Raw genomic sequence first — 19,417 nt, 5'->3', positions numbered from 1 at the left:
CGGTACCTCCACTTGTGTGTGTGAGTTTTATAATGACTTTGCCATTTCGTCTATCTACCAAAAAAAAAAAAGGATAACTTAAATCCACTTTTAATCATATTCTACTCACCCCTTTGTTATTTTTATCTTAGTTTTTGGTGGGTTAGAATTATCCTATCATGATTAACACTAAAATCCTATTTTGCCCTCTCTCAATTCATCGCTCGTCTTCTCAATGCTCTCCATCCATCTACATGTACCTCTTCCTCCATATTTCTTGAACGTCATATTTTTTATTGTTATAGATCTGATCCCAATTCCACCCTATAATCAGTTTTTCCTCAATTTGTTTAATTTTTTTTGTCTTTCTTTATTGATTGTCTATTTTGAAAAGTTATATTCTTGATTGTCTATTTTGTATTCAAGTAAAATTTAAAAAGAGATAAAACTGAGAGTTTAGAAATTTCGTATTATCTTCAACAGAGACAACAATTAGTTGCGTTAAGAGATTGGATTGTAATTGTAAATTATTTTATAGGTTGCTGCTCGTGTATGAATTTTTTTACAAGTTGGAGTTATACAAAAGGTTTTGATAGAACTTTTGTAATTGAAGAAGGAAGAAGACAATATACAATTTTTTTTTTTAATTGAAGAAGCCATGAATTTTTTTTAATTGAACGTTAAGAATGAAGATACGGCACCCCTAAAAATAGGAAGAAGATAATTGACAATTTTGTTTTACATCTTTGTATAGTTAATAATATCTTAATTATATTTAATTATAATTAATTGCAAGGGTAATTATGTCATTTAATTGTGATATTATGTTTATCATGTCTATATCATTTCCTATCATTATCGATCTTCTTCCCTCATTCTTCTACCTTTTCCTCGCTTTCTGCTACCTATTGCTCGCTTTCTCCTATCCTTTTCTTCCATCAATCTTCTTCCTCGTTGATTGTAATGTTCTTGCTGGTTTGATTGTATATAGGAACACTACAAATTTAGAGATCAAAAGTTTTACATTCATATATAGAAACACTACAATTTTGCAGTTGTTTGTTTTCACAAACTTTTAGTGCTTTGCTTTGAAATAAGACATCAATTATATTAAAAAGTGTCCTTTACCTTCGTTTGAGTTGAAGGTTGATGATTTCCATACTAGCATCACCAACGGATGTATGGACTAACTTGATTAAATCTTTACAGTTTTTGAAACCAATTTGGGGATAATGAACAAACTTGACAAAATTGGGATTTTACTAAATATAGTGTGCCTTAAAACAAGTTCTTTGTTACTTGATATTGAGCTAAGAATGTAGTTGTGCCTACTCACTGGTTTCTATTACAGGAACTATAAATAGTGTGCCTTAAAAATATATATTTTTTGGTCAAGTTTTTTATGATTATTCTGTTTTAATACTATAAATAAATTGATTGATATACATATACTGATTGGTAGTAAGACACTGATGTATGGTTATATTTGAAGTCCACAGCTTTTGTCTGATATTGAAACAAAACATGACAAAATGCAAGCCACGACATGATTTAATTATATGCAGCTTCAACTAGTGGCCACATGGGATGCATTCAAGGAGTAATCTTTCCATTCTTCTGATTTTGAACCAAAGTTTGAGAATTGCTCTATGGTCCCCTCAGTATGTTCAAAAGTCCTTTAGATTTACCGGATTGTAACTTCCGATGACACAAAATCTATCTGGAGTTACGACCTGATCGTTGTTTTTTGGATCGGCTTATTTCAGAGGTTCAGCACTCCACGTGGCGCATAGAGGAATTCTCCCAAAGCATTTACAGTTTGAGGCTTTGAGCTAACTTTTGAGCTGCAGAATTAGGATAAAAGATCAACTAATGGAGATAAAACTATACTAATTGCTAAACCATACTAAGGATAAAACTATTATCGTAAAAGAATTGATCCAATGCCACAGCTTCTAAACCAAAAATGCAAAACAAATACTAATTGAACATATTGACAGAAAAATGCAAGAAATAGAATGACAAAGAGTCAAGTAACAACAGTTTTGTGGAACACATTATAAGCCTCAAAAATCACTGTGAGAAAGCAGCATTATATATCTCAAAGATTAAATACACAAATGCACACATAATTAAGCAAATTTTCATTAGCTTGTGATATAAAAGAAAAGGGTACCTGAATTGAATCGCATTGCTTGAAACCCAGGTAACCATGACAGCAGCATTATATATCACTGAAGAAAAATTACATTGAATCAAATTCAACTTATATAGATTTTTTTCCTGCTGTAACTATCTTGGTTATCTGAAGGCCCCTACTGAATGCTTCATTGAAGAGAATTCTGGTTTGCATTGCTTGAAACCCAGGCAACCATGACAGTACTGCAACAGGAGCCATAACAATGATTCCGAATAATATATCATATAGACGAGCCATCGAAACAACACCATGCCAAATTATGCAGCGCTGCAAAACTGGCCTAAATACTTGAGCAATCAATAACATACCCCAGCCTGTGGGAATGAATGCTAACAAACTAGTAAAAAGGTCCATGAATTTGAATTGAGTGAATTCCAACAAAGCAAGTATCACAAATATGGCAAAAACTATGACAAGTGACTGAATCAATCTGTAATAGATGTGATTTTTTGCATCATATTCATTCCTTGCATATGCTACCACCACATAAATACCAAACACGACAACAACATAAATCCATGATAGCAAGTAAACAACTATGCTGGTACTTCCTGCAGCTATGCCGAGCTGGTAGACAATACCGTACTGGAAGACGAAGAAACGGAGGTCTAAAATTATCTCCATAAGCTTTCCCCAAAATCCTGTTCCCTTTAGATGATCTTGCTCTTCGTACCACCACTTTTCCCAGCTCTCTTCAGCTTTAGCAAACACACTTCCACGGAACCAAATCCAGTTGATAAAGTCTTCAAAATCGTACACGGTTTTTAACCAGTCAAAACCAGAAGGATTGAATACAAAGGGTGCCATAAACCATGATGCAACCAAAAACCAACTAGAGATAGTCATGGCTAGATAAACATATGTTTTAGTTGATACAGCACTGTGTGATGAATAAATTACTAATATTAACCCCAACTCAATTGCTTTCACAAAATGGCTACGAGCATAGAGTCTATAGTTTTCTGCAAAACTCTTGTGCTCTACAACAAAACCACGACCTGTGGCTCGATATTTTGCACCTCCGTGCAGGATAGTCCGCCCAAAGAAATGGCTACGTGTACCCATGGAGAATGTGTAGAAAACTGATGAAAGTTGGAGCTGCATTGTCAAAAAATCCCAGACAGCTTGAAGGAATCCATGTTCAAGGGAATTCTCCACAATCATTGGAAGGGCAGTGAAAAGTCCAATTTGGACTAGGAACTGCTGATTCATTATTATACCAAGTGCTTTATTTTTATTGCTGTTATTTTCCATAGCAGCTTCAATACCACTAAGCGCAAGCAATAATCGACCCCACAGAAATGCATAAACGGTAAGAACAACCATCATTGTGTTGAAAAAGAATCCCACTGTGGTGTAGAAGAATGACAGCATCCTGAAGAAATCCAGTCTATGACCCAATCTATATACATCTCGGCTCAATACTTGCTCCCCATTTCCACTGGCAACCTTGGCTTCAAACATTGATATTTGATTCAACCCAACATCCCTTCCTTTTCCAACTTGAATGTATTCATGATGTGTGATATTACCTCCACGAATAGTACAGTTAAAACCGGCAAAAATGTCCTCGCTTATGTTGATCACTCTAGAAGCTTTACTGATACCACCTCTAGTTATAAACCAAAACCTGTCAAACACATCAGGATGGCCATAATGCATTCGAATTTTCAAAGGGTTTGCCAAAACCCTCTGCCCTAAGGTGACAAAACTTGATTCCTGAGCTGACATAAACCAAGCAAGAGAAGAAACGAAACCTGTAAATATATGTTCCCTCACTCCCAAAATAGTTGGTTTTCGAATACCATAGTAATGCTTGAATTCTTCCAAGAGATTTCGTACTTTAAGTGCCTCCTCAAAGTAGTTGTCCTGGTTCATATCAATAGTTTGAATTGCATCCCCGCGAGTGAATATGATGGCGTGGTTTTGATTTTCCGGCTTTCCTTCTCCAAGTTTCAAGGGACCTGGCAATTTTACACGGTATATTTCCACCTCCCTCTCCAGCTGTTGGTCATACTTAACAAGAACAGAATAATAGTCCTTCTCATTCTCATCCCTCCCTGTGCGAACCTCATCAACATAGGCAACTCTTAGGGCTTCATTGTTTTTCATTAAATACAAAATTTCATCGGCATGAGGATCCTTTCTTGCCTTTTGAGTTCCATATATCTGACAAGCGATCACATATGTGAATTTCATTAATGCAGTTCCATAGTCATGGCCTTTGAACAAACTTACTGTACTGCTTGCTTCAGAAAATGATGACTTTTGCGAGTTGATACCGTCTGGAATATCTTGATTCGTTGGAACAAGTTCACGTGAGCCTTCTGTGATCTCTACTTCTGATGCAGAATCTAGAAAAGCCAAAAGCTTGAGGGCCTTATAGTAGTACATCATTCCTCTAACAGTCCGCGATAGTGTCTGGCCTCTATAGGATGCCCATGACCTCAATTCTCTTAGTTTATCTGTCCATATCTCACGGTCTTTCATCATCCCCTCTCGCCTCATTCTCTCCATAAAATTCTTCCATTCATCTTCATATATAGTCTGCAGATAGTATAGAGTTGATATCCCATCTTCATTCCCAGTTCTGAGCTGCTCTTTACTGTAAACCACTTCTTCACTATAATAAGGGGTTAGAACACTGAAAGCCATCATTTTCTCAACTTGAGGAGCATGGGGCATCTTCATAAAAAGTGAGTTACTGAAGAATGCAATTCTCCGTCTAGCTTCTAGATTAATTGGAATGTTTTGCATTGAATCCCTGGAGGTAAGAATAGTATGCAAGCGTCGAATCTGCCGATAGAAGTTCTCGTTCATGGTGTCAGGGAACTGAATGGCATTCTGAAAAAGTAAAACCTGAGAAGAAGCTGAATCTTGTGGAGCCAAACCATCCTCCTTTAGCCGTTCGTTATCCCTTTTCTCCTTGAAAAAATCTCGGATAGAAATCTCATAAAGAGCCTGAAGGGTGTCCACCAATCGGTTAGAATCTTTCTTTCCATTATTTAACAATTCAAGAAGTTTTATCAACTTGCTATGGAGCTGGGGAAGTGCAGTAGTTTTGAATACTTTGGTGAATTTCCCAATCTCAATTGAATGATCAACTTCTTGAAACATAGCAGTCACAATAGAATTTTCTTCACTATCAGGTCTGATAATCTGTCGAAACAGGTGTTTGATACAGTCATATGCTTCAACCACAGCGCATCTCCTGAACTCATACTTACATATCTTTCTCCAAAGCCTCCTATCATGAGAATCAACTAGTTCTTTAGCCTCGCTTAAAGCCAGTAGCAACTCATTGCAGAGAAGAAAACACGGCCAACGAATAACCCTAACATTCCAAGCATTGTTTGGCAGCTCCAGCAGCTCAACCTCTTTATCAGAAATGATATCTTCCTCTCTAAAGGACATAATTATCTCGTTCCATAACAAAGCAAATTTCTTGGCATCAGCCTGGTTAGAATCGAGCTTCTTAAAAGGATGACCAAGTCCATACCTTAGCTTCATCCTATGAATTGCATCCCTAAGCTTGCTCCTCAATGTCCCCCTTGCATTCAACAACTGCTCTTCTGGCATTAAATTAAAAAGAGCAGCAGTGGCGAAAAACTGAAACCTCAACTTCAGCTGTTGCATACCTCGAATCTCGCCCAAATGTGCAAACAAACCCACCGTTGCCCCAACCAAAGACGAATATATCGAATACCATATCTGAATATCCATCAGGTAAATCAAAACAACCGGAATCCACAGTAGCCCAATAGCAAAAATGCTATGACCTTTTTGAAAAAACTCATGCCAATGATAATCAATATCCTTAAGATCCAATACTGCTCTTGATGGAGCAATCATAGGTTTAATCTGTAAAAAGTAACTGAAACTAAATTTTGAAACCAACACCACAACCCAAAACAAAGTATATTTAACACTATCTACAAGACCTTGTCTCAATCCACGACCAACGTAAATTCTCCTCTGAAACCACCATGTGAACATATAAATAATCCTCCAATTTCTTTTCTCCATAAAATTTCTAATCCAAGGTAGTATAAAAAGTGCCAAAGCAATAAGCTCCGGAATAACAAAAAGAAAACAAACTTTAAGAAAAACTATCAACCTCTTATTAGCTTCAACAGACCATTCTTTGTCGTGGTTTCTCTGCTTCCATGTCTTCGTATAAAAGTAAGAAAAAACAACGACCCACCCTGCAGCAACGATACTTTTCAGCACCATCCTAACTCCAAGCAACTTCGTCTCCCTTGAAACCAACCTCCATTGCATAACTATATCAAGCAAAGATTGAAAAAACCTCAAACCACTCCATGTAAAAACAACCGTTAAAAGCAGAACCTGCAAATCGCGTTCCTCCATCACCGCACGCCAAGGATAAGCTCTATCATTCCAACCAACAATAATCGCCACTTGAAGAAACAAAATCAACATCACCCAAAGCCTATCAAAACTCCTAAACAAATTCCAAAACGACCTCCGTTCAACAAAACCCGTCTTCCCAACACGATTTCCATCGAAAAAACTACTCCCAATATCAATAGGCCATTTCAATTTCTCAAAACACCTCTTACTCCAAAAATACTCATTTATATCATCATAATTTCTCCATCTTGTATGTGGTTCCGTTCCATTACCACTCCTAATCTCAGCCTCAAACTTCACCATTTTATAAATCGGCTTCACAACATCGTTTAAAAAACCATATTGCGAATGAAAGAACGGTTCATAATCATAATGATCATTGTTTTTCTTACTCCGCAAGATTTTATTTAAATCATTTGTCATATGATGAAAAATATAGCAAATACATTCAGGAATAAAACGTAAATTCGCAGATTCCCCCCAAATAAGGAGATAAAGAGAAACATACAGAATCTCACGACGATGATCAGAGTTATTATTTTTAAGATCAGGAAGCGAGACACTTGACTTAACATGCAAGTAACTGCACCAGGAAGTGTAATTACGTAGAAGATTCTTCCGGAACGAGCGGATTACAGAGGCATCGAGGGAATCGATGTTGTCTGGAGGAGGATTGAGACGCATCTGAGCATTGGCGAGATGGAGGAGGACATGTTCTCGTTGGTTGCGGACATTGTCTGTCTGGAAGCCGAAAAAGAGGGCTAGCCAATCTAGGAGGTCGTAGTGTGGTTGCCATTTGGGAGGAAGGTGGAGGTCACCGACGGTGTTGAGGGCGGAGAAGGCAGCGCGGATTTCGGGGAAGCGGAGGGAAGGGTGGTCAGTGGTGAGGGAGTTGTGGAGTGGGAGGATGTTGTAGGGCTTGGCCGCGACGGAGGTGGTGCGAGTGGTTGGCATGTCATTGGAGTTGGGAAGAGAGAGTGTGACTGTGTGTTATGATTCTGTTATTGGTTAGTTTAGTTAGTTAGAGAGAAAAGAATGAGAAGTGGTCTTGTGAGTGTAACGGTCATCGCGGGAAATGATAGACAAAAAAAGGCGCGTTACTTAACACGTGTATCTACATTTTATGTCTAAGATACAGTATATGGGTTCTTTTTCTTTGATATACTTGGCTCAGAAATTCCCTATTATATGGGGTTGAGTTATTGATCCTTGCATAAGGATTTCACGTGATTGGTCATTGATGTCTTTGGTATATTTTTTTTTAGAGTAAATGGTCCACTATACACATCTTTGTCTCTCTCTCAACACGTCTCTCGCTGAAAATTAAATATAAAGTAGTTTCTAAACGTGGACTTTCGTTATCACTTTAATCTTTGATTTTAAATAATTATGTTAACCGATGATCGATCAAAGTGATCATTTTCAATTTTCACTTCACTTTACTTCATATGTCATGTCATCATAAAACATTTGTCCCATCACTCGTTAACAAAATTTTGATGATAAATTCAACCTATATAATAACATAATTGCACATTTAGGGATTACTTTATAATTAATCTTGAGTCAGAGACTTTTGTGATAACGAGGTGCAGATTCAGATATCAAAGTGATTATTTACTCCTATTTTTTATGAGAAATAATGATTAAATTTAAGTTATTTTTTTAAAAAATAACAACTCTCTCATACATGATTTTGAGACATAACTTCGTATATGTGCCTTAATCATGCTTAATATTTGTTTGTTTCATTGAAGTGAATACTTAATCTTTGTTATATCAATACCAAAAAATTATTTTCTAAATTACAAAAACGAAGTGTCTAAATCACAGTTCATGACTAATAAATTGATTTTATTGAAAATATAAAATTTGAAGTAAATTTTGCTTATAATTCATCTGGGGTGGAGAATTATTAAGAAATATTATAATTACAATTTTTGGCATCAGCTTAAGTAATTTGAATTCATTGTTGAAGTACTATTTGCTTAGATGCTTACCAAGAGGCAAAATTGTTCTCCTTCAAAAAAAAAAAAAAAAGGCAAAATTGTTTGATGCTTACTTCAAACAAAAAATAAAAACTCAGCAGCATCATTGAAGAAAAGAAGATATTCACTTTATATATACAATAAAATATGAATAAAAGGCGTTTTAATTTACTCTTTAATTTTTTATTGAGAATGATTGAATATTTGTGATTGTTAGTGTGTGAAAGATGATGAAAATTTATAGTGACAATAAAATCAGTGTTTTAAGAAAATTTATATGAAAACAATAATTTTGATATTATTGTAAATTTTAATTAAATTTAGATATAACCATATAGGTGTGACTAGAACAACTCTTTAATTTTTACTCCAAAACTGAATTTTTAGGAAATTAATATTTTAAAATTATCTTATAGTCATACTCATTTTCGGGTGGAATAATTCTGAGCTAAAATTTACTTATTTTTCGACCGAACTCTGAATTATTAGTCTTATTTCTCTAAGATCAGACATTGTACACCAAAAAGTATTTTTTTACTTAACATAGTTACTATTTGAAGTACAATTAATTAAACATGAAGAGGAAAACCTACTCCTATATTAGGGGTTAAAGCCAACAGTAATCCCATCGAATCAAAATCTCCACCGCATTTTTTTAATGAAATCTCCGCTTCTGCCTCTTTCATTTTCAACAACTCAGGTTTTTAATTCATCCATCTTCCTTCTCCTCAATTTGCTTATTCCATTTTCTTCTCTCGAATAGGTCTATTAGACCCTTAAGTTGGTCCCTATATTTATCATCAATTAGGTCTCTATATTTTAACAACTTACACTCGTTTTAATACCCAACATACTCTCTCATAAGGACTAAATTGAGTAAAATTTGATAGAATTAAGGCCTTTTTGAAATTTTCATAATCTTAGGCACTCTGGTAGTTTACTCTTTCTTAATTCATATGAAAATAAAAGTAATTTGGAATTATATTATAAGATTGTTTTTTAATGCAATATACACAGGCTTTGTCGTGATTTTTGAGGAGAGACGAGACTATAAGGAGGATTGAAGCAAAACCCAGTGCCATGACACCGAATTCACAACGAACTGGTGTTATAGCTGTAAAATGTGGAATGACTGCACTTTTGGATAAATTGGGTGCTAGAGTTCCAATTTCTATCCTTTGAGTTGAAATGCTTAGTTATTATTTTGTCAATAATTATTAAATTTGTATTTGTGGAATTAAAAAGAATTACCCTAACATGATTTCTTTTTGATTACATAATTAGGATTTTTTTAAGTGTTTTGATCCACCTCCAATTGGTCAGCAACAAATAATAATAAGTTGCCACTCTCCATAGTCCTGATGATACAATAATAGGTTGACAAATTCAAACATGTTCAGTAGTTTCAACTTATCAGGTAATGCTGCACCGTTATTCTTTTATCTCCTCCCGTTTTATTTGACCTCTCCTGAAATTTGAACTACAATATGTTGATTTTCATGCTTTCTAGGGGGTGTTTTTTTGTTTATTTTTTCTGTTTCTTATTTTATTTATAATCCATGTATGACTTCGGATACTTCTCTGTTTCTTCATGCCGAAACCTTCCATTGAGTAAATCGGGCAATTACATGATACTACCATTTTTAAAGATCTATGTCCTTTCAGTTACATGACTGTTAATTCAAATTATCTTCTGTTTACAGGGTGTAATCGACCGGTGGGATTTCAAGGGAGGTTCAGCATATCCCATGGGTTCTTCAGGAATGCTTGGTCCTTGTAAGGTTGGATGGAGTCCTTTAGATTAGTATTCTTTCTTAATTAATACAGCTTTATGTATTTGTATATATTGAAAAGTATGTTAGATTGACTGTCTGTATAAGTTTATTTTCTTTACATTTATGTTTCTCACCTATAGTTGTTGTGATAATATATTTTTCCTCTCTGTTCAGGTTTTTAAAGGTAAAAAGATGCCGGGGAGAATGGGTGGGAAGCAAAGAACAGTAAAAAATCTATGGGTCTACAAAATTGATCCAGCAAGAAATTTGATGTGGGTGAAAGGCCAGGTAATTAATTTTATATACGATTTATAAAATTGGAGCTATAGGGCAGGAACTATTTTATATCCCCTCAGGGAAAAAAAAAAACTGATTAAACTCGAGTGGTTAAAGAGCTTCAGCTAAAGATGAATCGATCTGAAGTATCCGAGTTTAAAACATGGCTGAAAGCCTGAAACAATCCTCATTCAAATTTTATTTACCTCTGGCTGAACTGTAGATTACTAGGGTTCCTTCCCTCACAGAACCGGATATCAACTAAGACAGTTGGCCATGAATGATTTTAATTTTTTATTAAATTTGAATCCCACTTAATTCACATTGCAGTACTGCCAGTATAGAAACTTGTATGTTTATATGAGCTAAGAAATTTCGTATGACGATATCATTAAGAGAACGATGGTGAATCAGTAACCATTCTGTATCTATTTTAATAGGCCGATTATTTATTAATAACTGGCCAAAATATTTGGAATGTTGGCTTTATGCGGGCTGATTGCTTCTCTTTGTATGATGTGCACTATGCAGGTCCCGGGAGCTACAGGGAACTTTGTTTTTATAAAAGATGCAGTTTATGAAAAACCTGACACATCTATACTTCCTTTCCCAACTTACTTTGTGCCAGAAGATGAAGATACAGATGATATGAAACCTTTGGTTGCTGATCTTGGGGATGTGGATCCATTTATGGTTACTGATTAAAGAGATAGTTCAGAAAATGGGTTTTTGTGTTAGGTTTTCTTCATGTAATCATGTTCTTTTATTTGAATATAGATAGATGGGGAAAATGAGTATTTTGAGGTGCCACCATCAAAGGATGATTTTTTCACTTGAGTCCTTCACTGGTTAACTTCTAGGGTTTTTACTTTGAGACTTGGAATTGGTGAATGACATACTTCATTCAAATTTAATTGTTGCCTTTTTGAAGCTAACTTATTTGGCATAGACCTTGCAGTGTAGTATCTTAACAAATTTTGGTAGATCTATCTATTCAGATTGTGATAGTTTTAAAGGACTACTTGAGGGGAAATAGATTTCCAAAGGTTAAGATATGTTATATATCTGCTTAGTGCTGGAATTATTTGTTTTCACAGATACTATACTACTCTAGCACCCTAATTTTGCATTTTGCAAATTATTTGTGAAAACAAATGGGCAAGTTATAGAACTGAAATGTTAAGGAAAATGGGTACAGCAAGAAAAAGGTGCTACAAGCCATAAATCGATAATGAAACACAAGAAAATAGGAGTTTATGAAAATCCAGTTCTTAAAAAAAAAACATATGTTAACTATATACTTATATGGTTTACCATGCCTATTTATGTAAATAATATATAAATGTCCGAGAAAGAGCCAAACCATTTACTCTTCATGCATGGTGGACAAATCCTTTTATTTCCCACCATAAACGTTAACCAACATAACAGGATAGCATTATTTAATTGTTTGGGTGTAGGTATGAAGTTTACACTGCGGTTTAGTGGTGATGGTGCAGATGATGTTGGTATGCTTAGGACTTAGGAGGAGGCTGATATTGGAGTTGGCATTAGTGGAGCTGAAGGGATGCAGATTAAAGATGTATTTTCTTGAACTTATTTGGGTGGTGCTATATGAGTAAATAGCCGTCTAGGTCCTTGAATGTTTCACACGCTGTCACTATAGTGACACTACCTCACACATTTGAGGATCAAGATGACTATTTACTCTCTATCCTCTGAATAATGCTTACCACAAGATCGCAATAATGCTTACCTCAAGATTACCTAGTTGAGCTGGATAATGGCCCATGATTTGCGGCGGAATCACTGAATATAGCTTTGCATTGGCATGCTGTTTGGAAATATATCCGTGGGAGGTGGACTTGTAGCTTGGCTTGTAAGGTACATAGGTGTGAGCATTTACTGAAGTTGGGTCTCATTTGAGAGTGCATTGACGGTGGTTGCAGAGGTTAGACCTGCTCAGGTAACGGTTGAGACCATTGCTGTTGCTGCAGCTGTTATGGCTGCTGATACTGAGAAAATTGTTGTGCAGTCGGTGGCTGGTTTACTTGAGATGATGTTGATGATGATATTGATACTGTGTCAGATACTGACTGAGGTAGACGAGCCGCAGTTGGCGGGGTTAGGTGAAGATGCGGGCAGCATGTAATAGCGAGTATATTGTGTGGTCTGGGTCACATTTGGTGCTGGAGCATGAGATGAAGGGGCCATAAGCTGTTGCTGGAAGGCAACCCAGTGAGAAAGGGCAAGAGCTAGCTGCTGGTTATGTGGGTCATACTCATATGATGTAGCAGATGCATTATCAGTTCTGTTTTGATCTAAGGCATAAGGGGGAAATTTCTCCTCATTGGATTGTGAATGGCTTGGGTGAATCTTTCCGATCAAGTCAAAGTTTGACTAATTCTTTCTGAGTCTCAACTAGCTCTTATTTGTCTCTAAAATTTGTACAGGCATGTTTATCTACATGAGCAACACAGAAAAATAAACACAGAAAATTGTCTACGGGATAAGCGTACATGGTCGCTGCAAAAGGTGAACAGCTCGATGCAGCACGGTGATAAAGGAAACTCGAAGCTTAGAAAAACATAGTATTCCATGCACGGCAGATTCTTAGTTTGGCAACAACAACAATGAATATAAATCAGCTGTGATTAGATAATGAACAGTTTGCTTCACAAATTCAGAGAGGGTAAGGTATTTATCTGCGGGACTTCATTTTACTTTATACCACGACGTTCCAGCTATTCACTCATCAAAGGGATATCTGCTTATCATAAGCTAAAGTAATCAGGCAGGCACATTGAGAAAGAAGAAATGAAAAAGGTAACTCAGCAGACAGTATGAACTCAATAACTTCTTAATTTTTACCCCGATCTTGTTCAATAACTTAGCTTGATATAATGAAATTTTACTGACTTATTTCTAGCATTAGAATAAACAAAAAACAGATTACATTCATATAAACCACATTTTTATTAACCTTGTGGATTGAAAAAATTGCTATTGGTAGGGGAGACCCCACTAAAGGTTATTAGACAGATATTTCGGTGAAAATTAGTCATCTGCAAAGTGTGGTCGATACTTCGCACCAATAACATTGTTAAAAAAAGTACATTTTCAAGTTTTGTCATTAATGAAAAAAATGATAAATTACCATTGAGTAAGATCAGTTTCCACAAAAAGTTCTGAATATGATTCCTATCCAAGGTATTCATTTAATGGTAACCTTAAAAATGGAACAATCTCTTTTAAAATAAAAAAAGCATCACAATGATTGCAGTTGAAGCCATGGAGTCTTCTCATAAATTTACTCAATTAGTTTGCACAGGATCAAAGTATGTTGCTAATATAAATATCTTATATTGTTTCACTAAACTTCAACCAAGCAGTCATACAACTACCTGCTATACTACCATAGCATTTTGATGTTCTGCCACTACACTCTGCTACCTGTCATCGACTACATAGGCCTCTTGCGAAAACGCAACAGAAGACTGCCTAATTGTTTACCAGTGATCTAAATATGTGCAGACATAAAAAATATTCCTAAAAATGAAAAAAATGTCATAAAAGCAATCAACTTCATCATTTAGAGAACAAGACTGAATTCAGATATATGAAATATGTTGCCAAAAGAAGTGAGAGCCCTCATGCGTCATGGGTATTTACCATAGTCCTGGTTAATTTAACTCTCATATTGTATGAACAAATGAAGTCATCGACTCAAGGACCGAAGACATTAGAAAAGAGTTACTGTGACCCGATGGTCCAGATGCCATAGCTAGAGCTTTACTTTGAAATTGTGTTTGATGCAGAGACAAAGAGTTATTGGAAGGTATAGAAATTTGGGCAGTGTTGTTGAATGCAAATTGCGGAAAATAGCAGTTTGTTCAAATTCTCCTATACTACACTACTATAATGCCGCTATAGCTACTATTTAACAACACTTTGACCTACATAGCATATCGCGGAACAATAGCGATTGATTCAAGTTCCACTACAATATAGAAAACTGAACTTGGGTGATGTATTGTACCCTAACACTAGGTCGTTCACTTTACACTAACTGCAACTCAATTTTGAACACTGAAAATCAATCCACGCCTAACCAAGAACCTTTAATCAGACCCATATCTGTGTTAAAAACATTGAAGGTGCCTATGTCCTACTATATCTATAGTCTATCTTTATTCATCTGATAACCTTTAAGTGCATAACTAATTACACTTTGAAGCACATTCAGCTGTAATAAATCTTTTCTTATAAAAGACATGCAGAAAACAGACAAATAAATCAAACCATGGTACCAAGAATGAAGAAACACACATGTGACAAGTAAAATCAACAAAAGTGTTATCATAACATAAGAAACTTCCATGGGATCCAGTATGCAGACTAGCTCAACACATTGCCAACCACAACTAGCCGCTCAGAGGGTTCATCTATTTTCCTTTGAAAAAGAAAACAGCTTTTAAGACTAATATCCAATTACTAAGTCCCTAATCCTTTAAATCAGGTGAACATTTTGAACAAACAAATCTAAAATCTTCAGATTTCATTGCTTCTTCAAAAGGCATGCCCACGCATTTAGGATGGTACCTGCAAGAAATTGAAATATTTCTTTCATAAGATCTATAAGGAAATAAACTGGTTCATAAAACCAACACAGCATTACTTAGATTCTTTGTAAATTGAACAAATATTTCGTAATTAATGAATGTATGACGGCAAATAAGGTCCTGCATAATAATTCATTATACATACATTGATAAAACCAAAATCCAATTTACCTTTCATTGCAACTTCCACACAGCACCATTAACCTATCCGGGTTATAAGGCATCTCACATTTGCATAACCTTCAAAACATAAAAGCAAAATCAAAAATATTTATTTAAAAAAAAAAAAAAAAAAAACCTTATCAAATACTCAAAATTCCCCTAGAAAAAAAAAAATCAGTGTTCAGACTTACACTTCAACGCGTTCAGGTGTCATAGCCCCAGTAAAAGCATTGTACCAGAACCTGCTATAGTAATCGTTAGCACCTACAACTTCAAGCTTCATGTAGTTCTTCAAATTGTGCACAAAACACTTCCCTTCAATTGTGTCAGCACTATGAACATCATAATGATTAGACAAAAACAGCTCCTTATCTCCATGAAAACATACGCGTCCTTCAATGGTTTCCTCGGGTCGATAATATTTTCTGACATAGACCCTCATTCTGTTCATATTATCCTGCTCAAACTTTTCCACGCGGGCTATGATTGGTTTGATCGCGTCAGTACGGCGTAGCAAAACACAGTCTTTAGCTGCAACAAATACAAAAAAGCAAAATCATAATCTATGTAAACGACACTGATATGGTTTTGAATATTGTTTTAAATTGCACCGATTGTGGATGCCGTGACACACATTGCGGTCATTGTGGCGTGAAATAAATTTTTAGAAGTTTCAGTTTGCTCCACAGTTGTTAGGGTTTTGGGGTAGTTGGTGTGGCTACGAATAATGCGGTACACACACGTGATTGAAGATCACACCGCAATTGCAGTGCAATGTTGAAGAGGCTGCCATAACAGGGATATTGCGGCTGCAATTGTGGTTGCGGGTGCAATTTGAAACCATGTTTTTTAACCATCTACTTCACTCGATTCCGCAAAAGGAACGATTTGAAGCAATTTGCTTAACAGGAAGGTGTAAGGAGAGAAGGGTTTTGAGGGATTACCTCTAACGACCGTGTCGGTGCCTCTGATTGTGTATTTGTTCCTTTTCCCTTGCCTTGTTGTCCCCATTACGTACTGTAGGTTGCTGCGGCGCATTCTGTTTCTGAGAAAGGGAGAGCTGCTGCCTATGAAAAATTAATTAGGTTTAATGGATAATTTATGATGACTCATACTATATCTTTCATTGCGTAAAATCGACGCCATCGATTAGGTAATTCCTTTTTTATTTTCTTTAACTTTTACACATTAAGTTTTTTTACTGTTTTTCTTTTGAATAGATTCTCGTGGACAATATTCCTTTCCTCACAATAATTGATTTATTCGTAAAAAGAAAAATTGTTATGCTGAATCAACATTAAATCATTTTTCTTCGAAGAAGAACATTAAATCATATATTAGTAATCCTCAAATATGACAAACGGGGGAATATACACTATAGTGCAGTGCACATTGCCAAAAAAAATAGTAAAGTGCACATTGCTAGGCAACATTGCTCGTAGTCATCCATGACATGCTATATAACATTATTGCCGGACACTGTTATTCAAACAGAAAATGCAGTATAAGTTCTTCTTCACCTTGACCATCCCCTATGGAGACCCAGTGAACTTTGTACATTCTACCTCTCAAGTACATAATTAAAATTTACAGGCTGCCCAGTTTCCTCCATCCTCTGATTAATACTTACCACAAGATCACCTCTGATTAATACTTACCACAAGATCAATTCATTGTAAGGATGGCTACGCATAAGTTGCAGCTCGCTGGGATTCCTGACCGTTAGATTATGTGGTGCAGGATTCTGGAGGGAAGCACTTTGAGGAGGATATCCACCTTGAGCAAATTGAGAAAGTTTGGGAGAGTAATTTTTCTGCCACCTTCATTCATTAGGTACGCGCTCGGTTTGTGGCGTCCATGAATATGCCTTTTGCATCGGCATGCTGTACGGAAATGTGTCGGTGAGAGGTGGACTTGTAGCTTGGCTTGTAAGATACGGAGTGTAAGCATTTACTGATGGGGGTCTCATTTTAGAATGCATTGAGGGTGGTTGCAAAGGTTGCACTAGCTGAGGTGACTGTTGAGGCCATTGTTGTTGCTGATGCTGCGGCTGCTGATACTGAAAATATGTTGTACGGTTGATGAATGATATTGATACTGCAGATCAGAAGGAAAATACTGAACCTGAGGAACTTGTGCCGTAGTTCGTGGATTGAGTGAAGATGCGGGCAGCATGTAGAACTGGATCTTGAGATGAGGGGGTCATAGGCTGTTTCTGGAAGGCTACTTGACGAGAAAAGAAAAGAGCTAGCTTCTGGTTATGTGGGTCAGATGATGTAACAGCAGCATTATTTATCAGCTGTTTTTGGATCAATGGCACAATGGGAAAATTTCTCCTCGTTGGACTGAATTGCTTGAGGAAGGTGATCCTTTCCAAGCAAGTCGTAGTTTGGTTAATTCTTTTTAAGTTTCAACTAACTATTGTTTGACTCTTAAAATTTGTACAGACCTATGTACCTACACGACCAACACAGAAAAATAAACACGCAGCAAATTTAGAAAAACAAAGGAAACTCTAAGCATAGAAAAAAAAAATTATTCAATGTATGTCAAGTTCTTAGTTTGGCAACAACAACAATGGATGAAAAGGTAACTCAGAGGACTGCAGAATCTCTCAATTAAAGAAAACACTTACTTCCTGAATGTGAATGTCAAGAAATTGCATAAGGTTGTCAGTACATGTTTTCATACTCTTCTCAACAATTGTTGCAATAACATCTTGGCTTAATGAAACTTCAGGTGAATTATAGGCTGTAGCAGGAACTATTGATGTTTTCGCGATCTTTGAAATGTTAAAATCCTATGAAAAATGAAAATTGTAGGACATGTGAATCCATAATCATCACGAGCATACATCAATTGCGTTGGAAAAAACCGGCATAAAGAAAATAAATGAACACAAGAACATAACGTGGAAACTTCCAAACCGGAGAAAAACCACGACCCTTGTCTAATGACAACCAGAGAGTAACACCACATGCAAATCTTTACAACACATAGACTATTCTCAAACACCCACCGGCCCCGGTACACCCACACCCTCCAAAGAATGATAACCTTAAAAATGGAACAATTTCCAGCACAATGATTGGAGTTGAAGCTATGGAAGTCTCATAAAATTTCCTATCAAAATATTTTACTAAAAAATGAAAACTTTCCTTAGGGCTTGTTTGGATTAGCTTATTTTCGAGCTTATGCAAAACAGCTTATGCAAATAAATATGCTTTTATGTGTTATGTATAAGCTTCTTGATGTAGTTTATGAAAAAACAGTTTATGAAGGTACAATTTTCGTTAGTGAGAACTTATGAATTAAGATAACAATTTATTTATTTGTATAAGTTCTTTTTCATAAGTTCAATTCAAATGGGGCTAACTTCTTAATGAAAAGAACGAGACCCAAATTCTGAAATTAGCCATAAAGGACAAAACAAACGAAATCAATAACAAAAAGGATCAAGAACCCTTATGGGTATGTTACCTTACTATAATCGATGTGAGTGACACTAGAAAAATCCTCGTTGGTAAAGGCATCATCATATGAACAAAAAAATGTCATTGTTTTGGCCCTTGGAATTGCTACCATGGATGTAGCTTACAAATTCAGATACCCTAACCCGAACTTGATTAAAGAGCAAGTAATAATATACTTATCTAAACCTTTAATTAAAGAATGAAAGAAATATATAAACCTTTTAACGATAAGATAGTGCTCATCTGAAACACTAGTTAAGAAAGTTAAAATAAATAAAAAATTATTAAAACAACAAACTCTTTTTTTTTTTATAAAGTTGAATATACAATTTTTCTACACTTTTTAATACGATATTTTTATATTGATTTTCTTAACCAAGCACTGATTAGCATTTTTAAAAAGTTGAATATACTCTAGAAACTTTTATTTTGCTAAAAAAAATTAAAGAAGTTTGTCTAAGTAATAATATATCTATCTGAAACTTTAAGTAATAATATACTTATTGTAACCTTTAATTGTTAACAAGAGGGAAAGAAATTTGTCGAAGTAATAATATAGTTATATGAA

At 35.6% G+C, this 19,417-nt stretch overlaps 3 protein-coding genes and 1 non-coding gene across 10 annotated transcripts; 1 reads left to right on the top strand and 3 right to left on the bottom strand.

Annotated features, from left to right (window-relative positions):
* Window positions 1-2,245: 2,245 nt before the first annotated feature.
* LOC25487659 (callose synthase 12) lies at window positions 2,246-7,507 on the bottom strand. The gene has a single exon (XM_024777156.2). It carries the CDS (start codon window positions 7,505-7,507, stop codon window positions 2,246-2,248), a length of 5,262 nt encoding a protein of 1,753 aa, XP_024632924.2.
* LOC112419620 (small nucleolar RNA J33) lies at window positions 4,507-4,587 on the bottom strand. The gene has a single exon (XR_003009745.1). It is a non-coding gene; the product is annotated as a small nucleolar RNA J33 (small nucleolar RNA).
* Window positions 7,508-9,091: 1,584 nt separating the features above from the next.
* Window positions 9,092-11,607, top strand: LOC25487658 (50S ribosomal protein L3-2, mitochondrial). 4 transcript variants are annotated; one of them, XM_024775907.2, is made up of 5 exons: window positions 9,092-9,241; window positions 9,559-9,958; window positions 10,245-10,322; window positions 10,491-10,604; window positions 11,124-11,607. In XM_024775907.2, the coding sequence occupies exons 3-5, from the start codon at window positions 10,290-10,292 to the stop codon at window positions 11,295-11,297; spliced, it is 321 nt and encodes a 106-aa protein (XP_024631675.1). In that variant the 5' UTR covers window positions 9,092-9,241; window positions 9,559-9,958; window positions 10,245-10,289; the 3' UTR covers window positions 11,298-11,607. The 4 variants fall into 4 exon arrangements, with proteins under 4 accessions (XP_024631675.1, XP_024631676.1, XP_024631677.1 ...); XM_024775908.2 differs by lacking the exon at window positions 9,092-9,241 and adding an exon at window positions 9,248-9,349; XM_024775909.2 differs by lacking the exon at window positions 9,092-9,241 and adding an exon at window positions 9,248-9,473.
* A 3,301-nt stretch (window positions 11,608-14,908) lies between these two features.
* Window positions 14,909-19,082, bottom strand: LOC25487657 (chromatin remodeling protein EBS). 4 transcript variants are annotated; one of them, XM_039830771.1, is made up of 7 exons: window positions 18,857-19,082; window positions 18,012-18,176; window positions 16,897-17,833; window positions 16,321-16,443; window positions 15,568-15,907; window positions 15,386-15,454; window positions 14,909-15,194 (listed from the first exon to the last, which is right to left on the bottom strand). In XM_039830771.1, exons 3-7 carry the CDS (start codon window positions 16,952-16,954, stop codon window positions 15,095-15,097), a joined length of 690 nt encoding a protein of 229 aa, XP_039686705.1. In that variant the 5' UTR covers window positions 16,955-17,833; window positions 18,012-18,176; window positions 18,857-19,082; the 3' UTR covers window positions 14,909-15,094. The 4 variants fall into 4 exon arrangements, with proteins under 4 accessions (XP_039686705.1, XP_024631410.1, XP_024631411.1 ...); XM_024775642.2 differs by having other exon boundaries at window positions 17,035-17,833; window positions 18,857-19,080; XM_024775643.2 differs by lacking the exon at window positions 16,897-17,833 and having other exon boundaries at window positions 18,857-19,079.
* Between the last annotated feature and the right edge of the window lie 335 nt (window positions 19,083-19,417).

The sequence above is a fragment of the Medicago truncatula genome, chromosome 2, assembly GCF_003473485.1.
Source record: "Medicago truncatula cultivar Jemalong A17 chromosome 2, MtrunA17r5.0-ANR, whole genome shotgun sequence".
Lineage (NCBI taxonomy): Eukaryota > Viridiplantae > Streptophyta > Magnoliopsida > Fabales > Fabaceae > Medicago > Medicago truncatula.
This window is presented reverse-complemented; position numbering and strand designations above follow the sequence as displayed.

Excerpts from the sequence above, each read along its gene's own strand:
- LOC25487659 (XM_024777156.2), bottom strand. The coding sequence starts at position 7,507 with ATGCCAACCACTCGCACCACCTCCGTCGCGGCCAAGCCCTACAACATC.
- LOC25487658 (XM_024775907.2), top strand. The coding sequence starts at position 10,290 with ATGGGTTCTTCAGGAATGCTTGGTCCTTGTAAG. Across the intron at positions 10,323-10,490 it reads GAATGCTTGGTCCTTGTAAG|GTTTTTAAAGGTAAAAAGAT; the intron begins GTTGGATGGAGT and ends CTCTCTGTTCAG. Across the intron at positions 10,605-11,123 it reads TGATGTGGGTGAAAGGCCAG|GTCCCGGGAGCTACAGGGAA; the intron begins GTAATTAATTTT and ends TGCACTATGCAG.
- LOC25487657 (XM_039830771.1), bottom strand. The coding sequence starts at position 16,954 with ATGTACTTGAGAGGTAGAATGTACAAAGTTCACTGGGTCTCCATAGGG. Across the intron at positions 15,908-16,320 it reads CACCGACACGGTCGTTAGAG|CTAAAGACTGTGTTTTGCTA; the intron begins GTAATCCCTCAA and ends TATTTGTTGCAG. Across the intron at positions 15,455-15,567 it reads ACACCTGAACGCGTTGAAGT|GTTATGCAAATGTGAGATGC; the intron begins GTAAGTCTGAAC and ends TATGTTTTGAAG.